This window comes from Myxine glutinosa, chromosome 1 (genome assembly GCF_964187855.1).
Source record: "Myxine glutinosa chromosome 1, kmMyxGlut1.1, whole genome shotgun sequence".
In the NCBI taxonomy this organism is placed as follows: domain Eukaryota; kingdom Metazoa; phylum Chordata; class Myxini; order Myxiniformes; family Myxinidae; genus Myxine; species Myxine glutinosa.
The window spans coordinates 264,867,137-264,883,320 of NC_136261.1; the positions used below are offsets into that span (position 1 = coordinate 264,867,137).

Here is a 16,184-nt window from a genome sequence, read left to right on the forward strand (position 1 = left end):
TGTACAATGCCAACAGCTGTGAGCAGATGTCAGCATCAGAAATGCAGCTATGAAGAAAATGGATAGTAGATTACTTACTATTGTCAGCAGAGACCTCATAGCAGCTGAAGGGCATTATCACAGGCTGTGTGAGTGTGTGTGCTACAGATCCTACACAAGGGGAGGAAAGGCCTGCCAGCAGTGCGACATTTGATGAAGACCACAATGATAAAGGCCAGTATAAGATGGCTCTAAGTCACTCATACAATGAGGTGTTCCTATTTATCAGGGATGAGCTTTTACCCAACCCCCAGGTGATAAGTGATGGCCGATCTCGCAGTTAGAGCGGTTGCATCAAGTAAATGTCTTGTTATTACTCTCGCCAGAGGAGAGGGTATTGCATTTGAGTTTGTTTGTGTCTATCTGTCCGTCTGTCTGGTTGTTCGTTTGTCAGCACAGAATAAATATGATTTTCTCTGCAACCGTTGATCCGATTGACAGGAAATTTTCACCATAGGTGCAGCTCCACCTGTAGAATTTTTTAATCATAATTATGACGTCATCGGTCACATGGCATGGGCGCCATCTTGGAAAAACCGAAAAACTTTGCACCTCTATATCTCCGAAAGTGCCACATAGAAAAAAATGAGACATGGCTCATTGTAAGGAACTCTCTATGGGGAATAAAATATGTTAATGATGATGTCATAGGTGCCTCCATTATGACGTCATAATTCGACAAGTACAAAACTAAATCCGATGAAGTTGAAATTTATTGAGCATCATCTAGGGATAAATTGGTGGAGAAAAAATAATAATAATGATGACGTCATCAGTCATGTGGTTCTGCCGCCATATTTGTTTTAACACAAAAGCCTTAAAAACCACTGAAAACACGTGCTGGCGAGGGTCTGCAATCTGATTTCTCTTTCTAGTTGAAAGGTGAAAGGACTCCTTTCAGAAGCACCTCCACTGGAGGCTAGAAAGCGAGTTTGGTGAAGCCCTAGACATCTTCGCCAATGAGAAAGGGAAATTTCTTCTCCATCCTGATAACTTGTCAATAACTGAAATTGCCAAGGCCTAGCAGGTGCTAAAAGCGGAGCTGCAGACCCTGAAATCTCTCACTGCAGAAGACGTTATAGCAAAGGCATGTCAGAAAGCAAGATTTTCCCCAAGCCTGACCCCCACTGGTAGTGGAAGCAGAGGAGAGTGGACCCATTATCCCAGAATCTTTCACCTTCTTTCTACGATATTTTCTGACAGGTACCAAGGACAACGGCCATGCATTCCAGAGTTCAACTGTTTGTAAGCTCATTTGGTCATGACTTGATATAGGCTATCACTCATGGCAAGAGAAAGCCACCCAAACACATCATTCTGCCATTTGCAGTCAAGTCTCTGACTGGAAATGTAGAGCTCATACAGACCCTTAGTGGACTTGTTCATAGTGCATCCTACTCCGACCATCCTACTCCCAAATGGAAGAGATTGACACAGCCCTCTGTCTGCAGGAGCTCTCAGTGTCAAAAGAAGACGTCCTTCCAGCAAACACCAATCCTGGAGTTTTCACTACGTTAGACTGGGGCAACATTGGCCGACTTGAGGAGACCAGCAATGCTGAAGGTACATCCAACAGAGTCATCGGCATTGCTATCCAAGCCAAGGCAGTTTATGTGAGGCCAGCTAAAACCTTGCCTACTGTTGACAAGAAAAATAAGAGAAGCATCAGTGCCTCACCAATGATGCTGCCCAAATACAATGTTGGGCAAAGGGAGGGGCCACTCCAAACTGAAGGTTTAGACATTGACTGTCATTGCCTTGCCTACAAGATGAAAGAATGTCATCTGAGTTATGGCCCACATATCAGAGGAAGAAGACCAATCAATCAGCAACTGGACTGGCTTCTGACTCGAGGTAACGCCACAGTCATTCAGGACACCATTGGCTATCCACCCACCATCAGGGCTCCTGCAACACAAATGTCGACTGTCGACAAAGTGCTGAAACATTCACTCGCCATAATGCAGTTACAGCTGTCCAAGATCGTATGTGTCTTTATGTAGGCACAGCACGTGAAGACTGCAGAGATAATATGGAAATATTCTGAGAACTAAAGGTCTCATGGGGTGGGTACATTAAACAGCTGATTACCACCACCAAGCTATCTCTCAGCAATGGTTAACATACCAAAATATACGTCATAGACATAGACTAATTAAAAATCAGTGAAACTCCGTCACCCCCTCATTTCCTATCCCATGAGGGAGGGGGGTTCCTACCCCCTCATTTCCATCAACTTCATGTCCAGGGGTACAACCAAAAATTCCAAGCATTGGAATCTGACAAGTCAAAACCAAATACATGAATCCAACATGTGAGAATAAAAAAACAAGTTTAAAACATGACCAGGCAGCGCTTTAAGAGGAATAATAATTTTTCAGTGCTGATTAAGTGATAAAATCAATGAAAGACCAAATAGTGCATTGGAGTCAACAGAAGGAACTCTGATAAGGAAAGAGTGAAGATGGAGTCATCAGGAGGAACCTGGATAGGATTTGGGTTTCAGCCGCTACTCCTTTACCCTCAATCCCATCCAGGCACAACCAAGTGTGCCTTACAGGAATTATTTTTTGTAAGAATTCACTTCTCCTTTGACATCGACAAACGACCAGTCATAGAGAGATAGAAGAAAATTAGCTAATGGAAAAGAAAAGGCAGGAATTGGAATCAATAAAGAAAAATGTAAAAAAGTAGAATGAAGTGTGAAAGGAGCAAAGGTCAAAGATGTCGGGAAGAATCTGAAGAGATAGATTTCATTAATTACTCCCCATGCTCAAACACAGCAATAGGTACAAGCTACCAGAGGTCCGTCATCGGGGATGCACAGTACACACAGCATCAGAAAATGGTAAAAACATCATCAAATGAAAAGACCGAACCATATACAAGGTAGAACCATCACTCTTACCATTGCCAATTCTTCTTTTTCAAGTCAAAAACTCCCAACTGCAGTTTCATGACTGCTGCTATATAATCACCCTGCACCACACACAGCAGAGACAACAACATGAGGCCATCATTGCAGTCTGTACAACAATGTCTGTGCAGTGCAGTTACAACAAAGGGTTCACTGTTGCAATGACAACATTCAAACAACTCAACCCAAGTACTCACATGCTTACTAAAGGCGATTGTCTTCTCAGTGTTAGACACCGATTCAAGAATTACATCTCTTTGTTCAACTTCGACTATCTCTTTTGTACTCTTGGGTAGTTGCACGGAGACAAGGTGGTTAAGGGCTGTGAAGTAGAGCATGTTCAGAAAGTGTGACGTCAATTCCTGGACATTGCATTCTGTATTACGAGATCGAGTGGTATCCATAACATATGCAAATGCACAAACACAAAAGCAAGAGATTCCCTACTATATTAAATGGCAATCTTCATATCACTGTTAATGCAATCTCACATGTATTGTAATATTGCGTTACTTCATCCTGGTCCATTAGATTCCTACACAACACATAGAGCTGGTTTTCTTTCGAGGAGCAGGAGAAAAGAGCTTGCAGTGGGCTGTGCACCAAGTATGTCTGAGAACATGCAGGCACACCAAGTTACCAAATAACCAGTTTGGTTAAAATAACAAGTCCAAAAAGATATATGTGTGTGTGTGTGTGTATCTATATATATATATATATTGTTTCAAAAAGAGTGATACAACTTTAAACGTTTATTTACAAAGAAACAGAAACCTCAGGAACGTGAACAATGAACCAAACATTTCTTGAAAGCTGATGACATAGTATTTTCTATCACTGATTGCTCTTGCAGTAAATCACTGCTAGAGTTGGTGAGAGGACAAGGTCTGAAATTGGCATTTACGCAAAATCCTTGTAATTGACGTTCTCCATGTGTGCCCCTCAGCGGTTCAGACAGGCATTGATCCTGACTCCAAAGTTCTGTCCAACTTTCCTGTAGGTCTCATGTGGCACTGTCTGGAGGTAGTCTGACACCTCCTGATTCAGATCATCCAGTGTGGCAGGGCGGTTGACGTAGACAGAGCCCTTGGCAGCCACCCAGAACCAGTAGTCCAGAGGGTTCAAGTCTGGGCTATGGGGTGCCCAGTCATGAGCGGTACCCAGGCAACGAGGCGGTTTCTGAAAAGCTGCTGCAGGAAAGTGATGGTGTCACCAGCTGTATGCGGGGTACACAATCCTGCATAAACCAGGTCATGCTGAGCTGATTTGCGGTGACCTTTTGGGCTAGAACCTAGATCATTATGGAACTTCTGGAGCATGGCCCAGTAGCGCTCACTGTTGATCGTCGCCGTCCTGCTGTTGTCATTCTCAAACCAGTAAGGCCCTAGCATTCCCCAGCTGGCATTGAAGGTGCAGAAGCATGTGACCTTAGGCCCTTTCAGGTACCTCTCAGTGATCTCCTCAGGTGGTCACATGGTCTGAGGTCGTATTCCCACCATAACCTCCGGCGGGTGTCGACATATGATTTAGTCTCATACCACAGAGCCACCACTTTTGTCTTCTGCTCCACTGTCAATGGCATAGTTGAGCTACGGAGCTAGAAATCCCAGGAAACAAATACCACAATAACACCACCAAACCCTGAAAAGGGAAACGGTATAGGGGCAGGAAGTCAAAGTTGTATCAATCTTTTCGAAACACCATATATATATATATATATATAAAATTTTATATATATATATATATATATATATATATATATATATATATATATATATATATATATATATATATATATATATATATATATATATATATATATGTATATATGTATATATATATATATATATATGTATATATATATATATATATATATATATATATATATATATATATATGTATATATATATATATATATATATATATATATATATATATGTATATATATATATATATATATATATATATATATATATATATATATATATATATATATGTATATATATATATATATATGTATATATATATATATATATATATATATATATATATATATATATATATATATACATACATACATCTCTCTCTCTCTCTCTGTCTAGCCTGGGTTTGAATCTCGGCTCAGCTATAAACTGTCATAATGGCATTTCACAGGTAGGATGAAGCATTAATGTGTGTGCCATCCCTCAAATGGACGTTAAAGTTGACGTCCTGTCTGCCACGTTAAAGATCTCACGGTGTCGTTTGGGAAGATTAGTTGAGTTATCACCGACACTCAATAAATTCCAAGTCATTGATCTAACTACAGAGTCACTACTGCATTAGCAGCACATCTGTGCCCCCAGCAATGATGCTATGATCCAGCAGCTGGACTGGTGTAGACTCCCTCTCCACTGTAGACCGCGTTAATGAGCGCAGAATTTGATGTGGGCAATACACCTTCGTTGGGCATCAGATATGAAGCTTGTGGCCAAGTTTCTTCAAAATCATGTTTGGTTCAAGTGACAATGACTCGAGTATTTACAGACTAACTAACTGACTGACTGACTTACCTACAGACACTGCTCGATCGCATAAGCTCACCGCACTAGTCATGAGCAAATAGTGCAGACTTAAAGTAGGAGCCATTTAGAGGAAGACAATTTTCTTTATCTGAATGAATAGATAAATGCTACAAGACCAAGGATTACCTTGATGAGAATCCCATCCATGAAATCCCAAACCTTGATTGTGCCATCAAGTGAACTGGAATACACCTGCAGCACAAACGATGGGCAAACTGATTGGCATTTACATTCTGAGCACTTATTACATCGCAACCCTAGATTTTAATTATCATATATTGTGGTGGTGGTTCTCTCAACACTTTTTAAGTACAGAGAGCTTTAAACATGAAAAAGAAATCCATTGGGTATGCAGAGAACAGAAATGTTTCATTACCCCAAATGTCTTCACCGCCCTACAAGGTCATGCATAAAATATGTGATACTTGGGTGTTTCCTGGAGGGTCAGAGGGTAGTGGGGGTTTGCAGGGAGGATCTGATGGCTACAAGATGCCATCAAGCAATAGTGTCCAATATTGAACTCCAGATCAAGGAGCAGTCTGGGAGAATATCTGAGTATGATCTGTAATTTATAATAATCCCCGCTTTGTTACCCATATTTGCAGTCAAAAATGGCTTTCATTCAGAAAAATGTTGTACATTGTAAACATTTAATCATCGTCTTGTACCTTACCCGATATCATGAATGGGCACCGAATAAATCATATTGAGGACATTTTGTATTAATATGAGAGAGAAGGCTATTCTGGAGCAGGGTATTTTGGAGGGAGGCAGGAGGAGGGGTCAGGCGAAGCATCATCGGACAGCACAGGGGGGAGGCAGTGGTGTTAAAAAAAGTGCCAAAATAAAATAGAAAGTCCTGTATTTCGTGTACGGCCCCGACATAGCACTATATACACCTGCATGAAGTTTTTGGGGTTCAGCTGTAGACCGGTCACCGTACTTTTGTGTCCCATGAGTTCATGCAAGCATTGTCCCGTGGTCGTGGCAAACACTTTGACAACATCGCCTGATGCGCACACCAGATGCCTGCAAGTGGACAAGTTCATGAGTTTTCAACAACAGTGACAAGTTTATAATGAACATTCATTATTAATAGTAAGTAACAAAATTATGCACACGCACAAGAAAAAACATATAATATATTTATATATATATATATATATATATATATATACACATACATACATACATACACATACACATATATATATACACACACACACACACACACACACACACACACACACACACACACACACACACACACACACACACACACACACACACACACACACACACACACACACACACACACACACACACACACACACACACACACGTCTCAGTTTTACCACCCTCATAATATATGTAACAAGTCTGATTTATAAGATACTGTATATATATTTAAAAAAAAGAAGTGGTACAAGTAGTAATGTAGATGACACCATTTCAGGCGGTGCATGTTTGAAGAGCGGGTTATTCAGGCGGTGTATGATCAAAGTGTAATGCCAATGGTGTTCTATTTCCATCGCAAGCTTTATATATAATTTTAATGGCACCCGTTTTTAAAATTTACTGTACGAAATACTATCGTCCGACAGATGACTTGGCCTTTAAACTCTCATCCACAAACAATGTGCGACAGGGTGAACACAACCACGTGTGCGCTTTATCTCAGTTCTCTCTCTCACACAAGACCCTGACAAATACCACACACGTCCCGAAACCTACTTTCCATCTACAGAGAAGACTGGCCGTCGCAACACAATGCTGCTGCCACCGCAACGAAAGATCCGCGCGGAGGGAGCTTCGGTACAACCGGAACCCATCACGCACGGTCTTCTTCACAAAACCAACTTTTCCTTTTTCAGTTCAGTGACGGTTTGCAGATAGAAATACGCTACATTTATCCCATATTATCAACGTATTCCGCTTTACGAATAAATTTGAACGGATAATTAAATGCAGGCAAAAAGTAAAAAACAATAAATAAAAAAAATAGTCGAGGACAACGTGACAGATCGTTCAAACTTCCGGAATATTGTTGGTTACTTCGGGAATGCTGGTGCTTAACAACACCGCCTCGCCAGGAGCGGAAAGAAACTACAAACACAATATCTCACGAAATGTAATGAGAAAAACCAAGGCTTGTAAAACACCAGGAAATATACATTTTAACTGTAAACCATTGAAATAATTCAGCCACTGATCTTCGTGCAATTCACAATCACAGGGCTTCAGTGATGTGAGTCGCTTATTGAATAACCGCTTGATCGTTTTATGGTTAATTGTTAATGAAAATCCCGTTGTTAATTTTTTCTGAAAATCTGGATGTTTACGCCATTTAAATAAATATTCTGCTCTCAGTCAGCATTTACAAGGATTTTAAAACAGAGGGCGCTAAAGCCCATCATAGCTAGGAAAGATTATTCACACCCCAACTTAATCACCAATTAATTATAGGCCTATACAGATTACTTCCAGTATAGGATTTCTCACGTATACCGGTGAAATAGGAAAATACCGGTTAAGTATAGGATTTCACTTCTCGAAATATACTCTGGGGTTTCTAATGTCCAGAGGACCAGAACCTCAACATTAAGATTTAAAATGATCTAAGCTAAGGTGGTTTTACACTGAATTGCATGACACGATCGCATATTAATTGATCTAAATATTAATTGCATTCTGGCTGTATTGATTTATGATCATTCTTTTTTAAATCTTATACGTTACCTAAAAGTAATCTTTTTGAGGTAACGATAAACATGATGTGTTGGAAACTTAATTTCGTTATCAACTTGTTTTATTGCTCACTGGGTAGTCCGGGGACCTCATGCGATCGAGCAGTGTCCGTCGGTGAGTGAGTGAGTGAGTGAGTGAGTGAGTGAGTGAGTCAGAGAGTCAGTCAGTGAATGAGTCAGTCAGTGAATGAGTCAGTCAGTGAGTGAGTCAGTCAGTGAATGAGTCAGTCAGTCAGTCAGTGAATGAGTCAGTAAGTGAGTAAGTCAGAGAGTCAGTCAGTGAATGAGTCAGAGAGTCAGTCAGTGAATGAGTCAGAGAGTCAGTCAGTGAATGAGTCAGTCAGTGAATGCGTCCGTCAATGAGTGAGTCCGTCAATGAGTGAGTCAGTCAGTGAGTCAGTCAGTGAGTTAGCCAGTGAGTCAGTCAGTGAATGAGTCAGTCAGTGAGTCAGTGCGTGAGTCAGTCAGTGAATGAGTCAGTCAGTGAGTAAGTCAGTCAGTGAGTGAGTCAGTCAGTGAGTCAGTCAGTGAGTGAGTCAGAGAGTCAGTCAGTGAATGAGTCAGTCAGTGAATGCGTCCGTCAATGAGTGAGTCAGTCAGTGAGTCAGTCAGTGAGTTGGCCAGTGAGTCAGTCAGTGAATGAGTCAGTAAGTGAGTAAGTCAGAGAGTCAGTCAGTGAATGAGTCAGTCAGTGAATGAGGCAGAGAGTCAGTCAGTGAATGTGTCAGAGAGTCAGTCAGTGAATGAGTCAGTCAGTGAATGCGTCCGTCAATGAGTGAGTCCGTCAATGAGTGAGTCAGTCAGTGAGTCAGTCAGTGAGTTAGCCAGTGAGTCAGTCAGTGAATGAGTCAGTCAGTGAGTCAGTGCGTGAGTCAGTCAGTGAATGAGTCAGTCAGTGAGTAAGTCAGTCAGTGAGTGAGTCAGTCAGTGAGTCAGTCAGTGAGTGAGTCAGAGAGTCAGTCAGTGAATGCGTCCGTCAATGAGTGAGTCAGTCAGTGAGTCAGTCAGTGAGTTAGCCAGTGAGTCAGTCAGTGAATGAGTCAGTCAGTGAGTCAGTGAGTGAGTCAGTCAGTGAATGAGTCAGTCAGTGAGTAAGTCAGTCAGTGAGTGAGTCAGTCAGTCAGAGTGTCAGTCAGTGAATGAGTTAGAGAGTCAGTCAGTGAATGAGTCAGTGAGTGAGTAAGTCAGAGAGTCAGTCAGTGAATGAGTCCGTCAGTGAGTGAGTCAGTCAGTGAGTCAGTCAGTGAGTTAGCCAGTGAGTCAGTGAGTGAGTGAGTCAGTCAGTCAGTCATTGAGTGAATCAGTCAGTGAGTGAGTCAGTCAGTGAGTGAATCCGTCATTGAGTGAGTCAGTCAGTGAGTAAGTCAGTCAGTCAGTCATTGAATCAGTCAGTCAGTGAATGAGTCAGTGAGTGGCTCAGTCATTAAGTCAGTGAGTGAGTGAGTCTATAAACACTTCAGTCATTATCGCTTGAACCAAACACACGATTTTGATGAAACTTGGCCACAAGCTTCACATCTGATGCCTAACGAGGGTTTATTTACCACATCAAAATCTGCGCTCATTAAAGGGGTGTAAGGGGAGGGGGCTTGATCCCCTCCCCCAAAATAGGTATTTGCTCTCTTCTTTGAAACTTTGAAACTACACATGCTTTCGATGAAACTTGACCACAACCTTCATCACATGTTATGTACCTAAGTTTTTTCACTGCATTAAAAAATTAGGGTCTAGACTCTAAACACTCTAGACTAGAGGGTTGCGGGAGTGGGGTGGGGGGTGGGGGGGCGGAGGGCGGTTATAACCCCTTCTCATTGAAGAATTGATGAGGAAAAACAAGTGAAAAGAATATAACAAAGCAAGATGAACAGTAGAAGAACAGTAGGTAGACCAAGATGACCATTTAATCAGCCATGACCTTTCCTGGGCTGACCACATATTGCAAAGATGGTCTCCAAAGTCAGTCACAGATCTGGCATTTTTCATTGATCCAAGTCTTTCCTTGCAAAATTAGAGCTACTCAGTCTACAAGACCTTTGTCCATATCTCAATGGAGTACTGCTCTCTGCTATGGGCTGGTGCCACAGCATCGCATCTGTCTCTCCTGCATTCCATGGAATATAAAGCTCCCAAAATTATTGGAATTTTTTGTGATGAAGCTGAAGCACAGTGTCTGTTGCTCTCACACCACAAGGCAGATCGGTAGTCTCTCTATTTTGAACTGTTTAACCTCCAATAGTACTCCGTCTGGTGTCTGAGTCCTCTGACCCTCCCCAGCAACTCCAGCATGTACGTACGTACGTCTTCTTCCAGTAACCTTATCCAGGCTGACTGCACACCTCAAATCTTTGATTCCTTGCTTATCCTATCCACTTGCTTGCTTAAACCACTTTCCAGAAAATAACAGATGAGAGCTAACGGTGGAGAAGTATCTAAGGGATGTTGTACAATCAAATTAATATAGAAGAAGCACAACATCTAGCCCAAGGTAAAACAGCAGGAAGATAAATAATAAACTAGAACGAGCATTCAAACATTGCATGCCCTTGCCCGGACTTGTTATGTGCGGTTTTGGTGTACGTATTTTATAGACATACATTTTAATTGTGTCGAACATACTTTATAGACACACTCGCATTCTAATTATGCATCTATATATATAAAACACAGTTTGTGTGTGTGTGTGTGTGTGTGTGTGTGTGTGTGTGTGTGTGTGTGTGTGTAATGTTACCGATAGACTCCTAAACGGAGAGGCTCACATGCTTGATATTTGGCATAGACATGGCCATTGAGCCTGGGAAGAACATGGCCGACCTAAAAAAAAAAAAATTCATAATATTTTTTTACCATATTTTTACCTCAGCGCATTTCAGCGAGGAATATTATGCACTGAATCTGAGGCGGTGGCAGAGCAGCGCGCTGATTCACTCAGAGCGATCACGTGATGTTCCTTGCCGCCATAAACTCAGTTACGCGTTCGCACGTATTTCAGTGCGAAAAGCGATTGCGTTTTTTCACATTTCAGCGAGAAACATTGCCATTCACACCACATAGGTTTTTTTTTCTTTCATCTTTACGAGATCCATATTTTTTATTCATATTTACCTCAGCGCATTTCAGCGAGGAATATTATACACGGAATCTGAGGTGGTGGCAGAGCAGCGCGCTGATTCACTCAGAGTGATCACGTGATGTTCCTTGCCGCCATAAACTCACAGTTACGCGTTCGCACGTAATTCACATGTTCAAAACAAACGAGATCCGCGAAGCGAGTTGGTCGAGTCATGCTAACCAAGATGGCGACACGGCGGCTTCACTTTTCACAGAGTATGAGCGTTCTATATATTTTCAATTCAGTGCGCCCGACTCGCTCACGTACTTGATTTGTGGCATAGACATGGCCATTGGGCCTTCACGGTGTAATTTGTGCGAGGCTTTTGTCCGAGTGAGCTTGAGTCGAGAGGGCGAATGTACGGGTTGGGAATGTACGGGTCTCCCTTCCCCCGCCCGGCAACGCCGGTACTGGAGGGCGTCACAGGATCGGTGAGTCTCCAAAATCCACTTCGTGCTGTTGCGAAGATGTAGGACGATGTCGCGATTGTTTTGCTGCTCTCCGACCATGAGAACTGCAACGTCATTGTTGACTGGCCCTCCCCTCTTCTCCCCTCCCCCCCCCCCCTCTCCTCCCCTTCCCCCCGTTCCCCTCCCCTCCCCTACCCCCTCCCACGCCCGGCAATGCCGGGTACTTCTGCTAGTACTTTATAGAGATGAATGAATGAATGAATGAAGATAACGTGTAAAAATTGTAGTCCATTGTAGACCATTGCAAATGATGTGTGGACAAATAGACAATCAAAGAGACAATAGAACAGACACACAAACAGACAAAAAGACAAACGGACTCAAATGCAAAACCCTCCCCTCTTCACTTAACAAACAAGTTTTTTCTCCCCCAGGGAGTATTTATGTCAAAGGAGGTCTCATTTATAAATACCTCCCATACCCATTCTTGGTAAATATCCTAGTAGCATTCTCAGCATTCTCTGGCAGGATGGTACAGGTAGAGGTTACATTTGAACTGTTTTGTTGAGGTTTGAGAAAAATTGTTTGAATTGCATCACAAAGTGTGCCATCCTCATCTGGAAGCACACCAAGTCGGTGGACGCTACACATCTGCATGGCATAGCTTTCGCAATTAGTAGGGGAGTTATCGCCGGCACCCTGAGCAAACTACTAATTTGTGCCTAAATCACTTTCAGTCAGACCTGGCCAGACGGTTCAAGAAAAAAAAACTTGGCTCAAAAACTTCTCGGCTGAACCACAAGACAAGGTGTGGGCCATTGAGGTAACAATGCGATAGATTCTCCTCGGTATCAGTATTGGATCCTCGATCTTAGTCATGCATGTTAATTAGTATAAATTAACTCACGTTTAATTCAATCAACCAGGTATGAATAGGGGAACTTCAAGGTAGATCCGAGCGTTGGGTGTAGACGAAGAAATTCGTGTCTCCTGCTGATGTATATGCTGGACTTCCAGATGTACACAGTGGAACAAACAACAGAGACGTCGGATGGAGACGAGATCTGTAGCAGGAGCTCGGAATACAATTGCACTTCAGAATTACAATGACCGAAACTGTTGTTCACAGTTCACTCATGAAGTCGTCTCCATGAAAATTGATTGGGTGTTGATACCTCAACTGTGTGGCTCCCCTGCCTCACGCCTTCCTCAGCTTGATGCCGTGGGAACCAAGGTCTTCAAGATGTTTGGAATCTTCCACGATGAAGCTGAGTCGATGAGCCCATGACTTTGCCATCGCAGACAGGTCGGGAGTTTCTCTTTCTTCTTCTGCATCCTTTCTTGTTTCTGGTTTACCCTCTCATGGTGAAACTGCCAAAATCAAGACTCTCTATTCACCTTCACTCTTTCATTCCTCTTTTCTCCCGCCTCTAGAACAAACTCCCTCACGCTCTTCAATCCCACTCCTCCCCCCAGGTCTTTAAAACAGCTGTTCACCACCATCTCTCTCTCCCCATCCAAAACCGTTGATCTTTTCTATCCCCGTTAATTCACTCCCAGATCCACTTTTTATGAAATGCCGACTTCTTTCCTGGAAGTTCTAGCAGTGTCCATGCGTTTTATACCTCTACCACCCCCCCCCCCTCCCCTTCCCGTGCCCCCCAAGCCCTCTCCCTCCCATATATCTTCTGATGTCCCTGTTCCCTGCTGACTTCTTTTCTCCCCAAGCCCTCTCCCTCCCACAGATCTCCTGATGTCCCTGTTCCCTGCTGACTTCTTTTCTACCCAAGCCCTCTCCCTCTAACAGATCTTCCGATGTCCCTGTTCTCTGCTGACTTCTTTTCTCTCCAAGCCCTCTCCCTCCCACAGATCTTCCGATGCCCCTGTTCCCTGCTGACTTCTTTTCTCTCCAAGCCCTCTCCCTCCCACAGATCTTCCGATGCCCCTGTTCCCTGCTGACTTCTTTTCTCCCCAAGCCCTCTCCCTCCCACAGATCTCCTGATGTCCCTGTTCCCTGCTGACTTCTTTTCTCCCCAAGCCCTCTCCCTCCCACAGATCTTCCGATGTCCCTGTTCCCTGCTGACTTATTTTCTCCCCAAGCCCTCTCCCTCTAACAGATCTTCCGATGTCCCTGTTCTCTGCTGACTTATTTTCTCTCCAAGCCCTCTCCCTCCCACAGATCTCCCGATGTCCCTGTTCTCTGCTGACTTCTTTTCTCCCCAAGCTCTCTCCCTCCCACAGATCTTCCGATGTCCCTGTTCTCTGCTCACTTCTTTTCTCTCCAAGCCCTCTCCCTCCCACAGATCTTCCGATGCCCCTGTTCCCTGCTGACTTCTTTTCTCCCCAAGCCCTCTCCCTCCCACAGATCTCCCGATGTCCCTGTTCTCTGCTGTTGTACTTGTGTGCTTCCCTCTCTCTCCCCATCTTGTCTCCCACTCCCTTTATTGTATGTTTTGTGTCGGTTTTTTTTTGTGATTGATGTTAGCTCTTACATGAGCCTCGATCTTGTATACAAAAAAAAAAAACCCTCTGCCCCCAGCCACCCAGGTTTCTGCAGGTCCACAAGCAGCCTTCTCCCTTCTCGTGAAACTCCCCAAATCCAGAACCACTGCTCACCTCCACGCATTCGTTCCTATCTTTCCCACCTGTGGAACCAATTTCCACATTCTCTTCAAACCAAAGCTTCCTTCCTGATTTCCAGGACAGGTCTCCAGGTCTGTAGGTCTTCCCCCATCCAAAACGATGATCTTTTCTACATCCGTTAACCCCACCCCCCCTCACCCCCACCTACATTTAAAAAATAACGTCTGTATCCATCTTTCATTCTCCCCTACCCCTCATCCTTACCCAGGCATCCTTTGTTATCCGCCTCCGTTAATTTTCTCCCTGCTGTTACTATTGGCATTTCCCTTCTCTTTCTGTTGTTCATTTTGTTATATTGCGTCCTGATCCATTCTGTGTTTCTTCCACGAACCTTGACTATGTAATACAAAAAAGTGAGGCAGTTCTGAACCGCAAATGCCGTTGCCAACCGCGATTCAGTGGAACGTGAGTCCGGCTGTTGTTGAACGTGAGTCCGGAATTCTTTTTTGCCATCAGGCTGACGTGTGCATACCTACGTCTAACAACGTGAGGTCACGTCAAAGATGCAGGTTGGGAGACACGCCCCCGAAGTTACGTCCTCCTGTAGTCCACGTCCAGACAAGTTTGCCGAAACGGATATCCTGATAAAGAACCAGAGCGGAGTGGGCTTCACTTGCAATGCCTCGGCGAGGTGGGGGCTCAGCAGGAGAGCGGTAAGTGTTGTCTTGCGACCGGTGAAGCATGGGGTGGACAAAACCCGAACAAAGTAAGACAAGTGCATGGGAAACCCCGGCCAAGCTGCGGCGAAGGAACTCTGACTTGCAGCTTCGGCCTCTTTCCCACCTGGCCTTACAATGGCTGCATGATCTTTTTTGTGCTTCTTTTATTTCATTCTTCCTAACCACATGTCGGCTTACGAACTCTTTGAGAAGTTCAACGTTTGCTTGCCTTGGACTGTTGTGAGTTAGTCGTTCATTAACTTTATGAACGTTCCTCGTATGTAACACCTGAGACAAGGACAGAAGGAAATGGTACATATTTTAGCATGAAAAACGGACATTCCGAGCTAGCATACTTCATACTTCAACATGTAATACCAGGGCATTAGGAGACACGAGGGTGTTCAAAATGTTTTGCAACTCACATATAGAGTGGCAGGTGTTGGCTTAGCGGTTAGGGTGCCGGCTTGGGATCCGAGGATCCTGGGTTCGAATCCCGGTCGACCGCTGAATTAACTACCAGGGAGGTTTACTCAGCCTGCTCATCCTTCCGAGGTTGGCAAATTGAGTACCAGTTCACTGGTCGACTGCAAGAGGCGACTAACATGGTTGGCAGCAGCAAGGGGCGACTAACATGGTTGGCAGCAGCAAGGGCATCCGGCCATACCCCTGCTCTGCGGGGGAAAATGGCCTCCAAAGGTGGTTCTTCTTATTTGTGTATAGAGAAAGAGGATAACTAGTTTCAACTTTATTTCTCAACATAATCACCCATTTGTTCTTCAAATTAGCATTGCCCTGATAATTTAAATGATCGAACTGCTTGTCTAACTCAATCCTCAACGGTGGACATCAAGGAATCATCGTCTTGAAACTATCGACTTCACATGTGGAACACATATGAGCTAAGTCTGGGCCGTCCGGTGGATGGTTCAACAGTTCAAGCCCACACTGGCGAATGATGGCCTGTGCAACTCTGGTCTTGTGAAATCTGGCGCATTGTGTTGCAACAGCAGAACACCACTTGTCAACATTACCAAGCGGTTTTCCCAGATGGCTTTCACGCAACTGGATCAGCAAGTCAGAATAATACTGACGA

At 43.6% G+C, this 16,184-nt stretch overlaps 2 protein-coding genes across 7 annotated transcripts in view; one reads left to right on the forward strand and one right to left on the reverse strand.

Annotated features, from left to right (window-relative positions):
* The window catches only part of WDR75 (WD repeat domain 75), a 150,650-nt gene that overhangs the window by 77,393 nt on the left and 57,073 nt on the right, over positions 1-16,184 (reverse strand). Inside the window, exons 1-6 of one of the 4 annotated variants that reach the window (XM_068131202.2) lie at positions 7,255-7,587; positions 6,420-6,549; positions 5,647-5,712; positions 3,448-3,568; positions 3,154-3,278; positions 2,948-3,018 (exon numbers count right to left, since the gene is read on the reverse strand). In XM_068131202.2, the coding sequence (XP_067987303.2) occupies positions 2,948-3,018; positions 3,154-3,278; positions 3,448-3,568; positions 5,647-5,712; positions 6,420-6,549; positions 7,255-7,352 (611 nt within the window). In that variant the 5' untranslated portion in view covers positions 7,353-7,587. Of the gene's footprint in view, positions 1-2,947; positions 3,019-3,153; positions 3,279-3,447; positions 3,569-5,646; positions 5,713-6,419; positions 6,550-7,254; positions 7,588-16,184 lie in introns of those variants that run through there. The other 3 variants (XM_068131210.2, XM_078786600.1, XM_078786596.1) reach the window with 3 other exon arrangements.
* Positions 14,931-16,184, forward strand: part of LOC137436963 (mitogen-activated protein kinase kinase kinase 20) — a 145,324-nt gene continuing 144,070 nt past the window's right edge. For all 3 annotated transcript variants that reach the window (XM_078786570.1, XM_068131217.2, XM_068131226.2), the window contains exon 1: positions 14,931-15,082. In XM_078786570.1, coding sequence (XP_078642696.1) covers positions 15,048-15,082 — 35 coding nt within the window. In that variant the 5' untranslated portion in view covers positions 14,931-15,047. The remainder of the gene's footprint in view (positions 15,083-16,184) is intronic.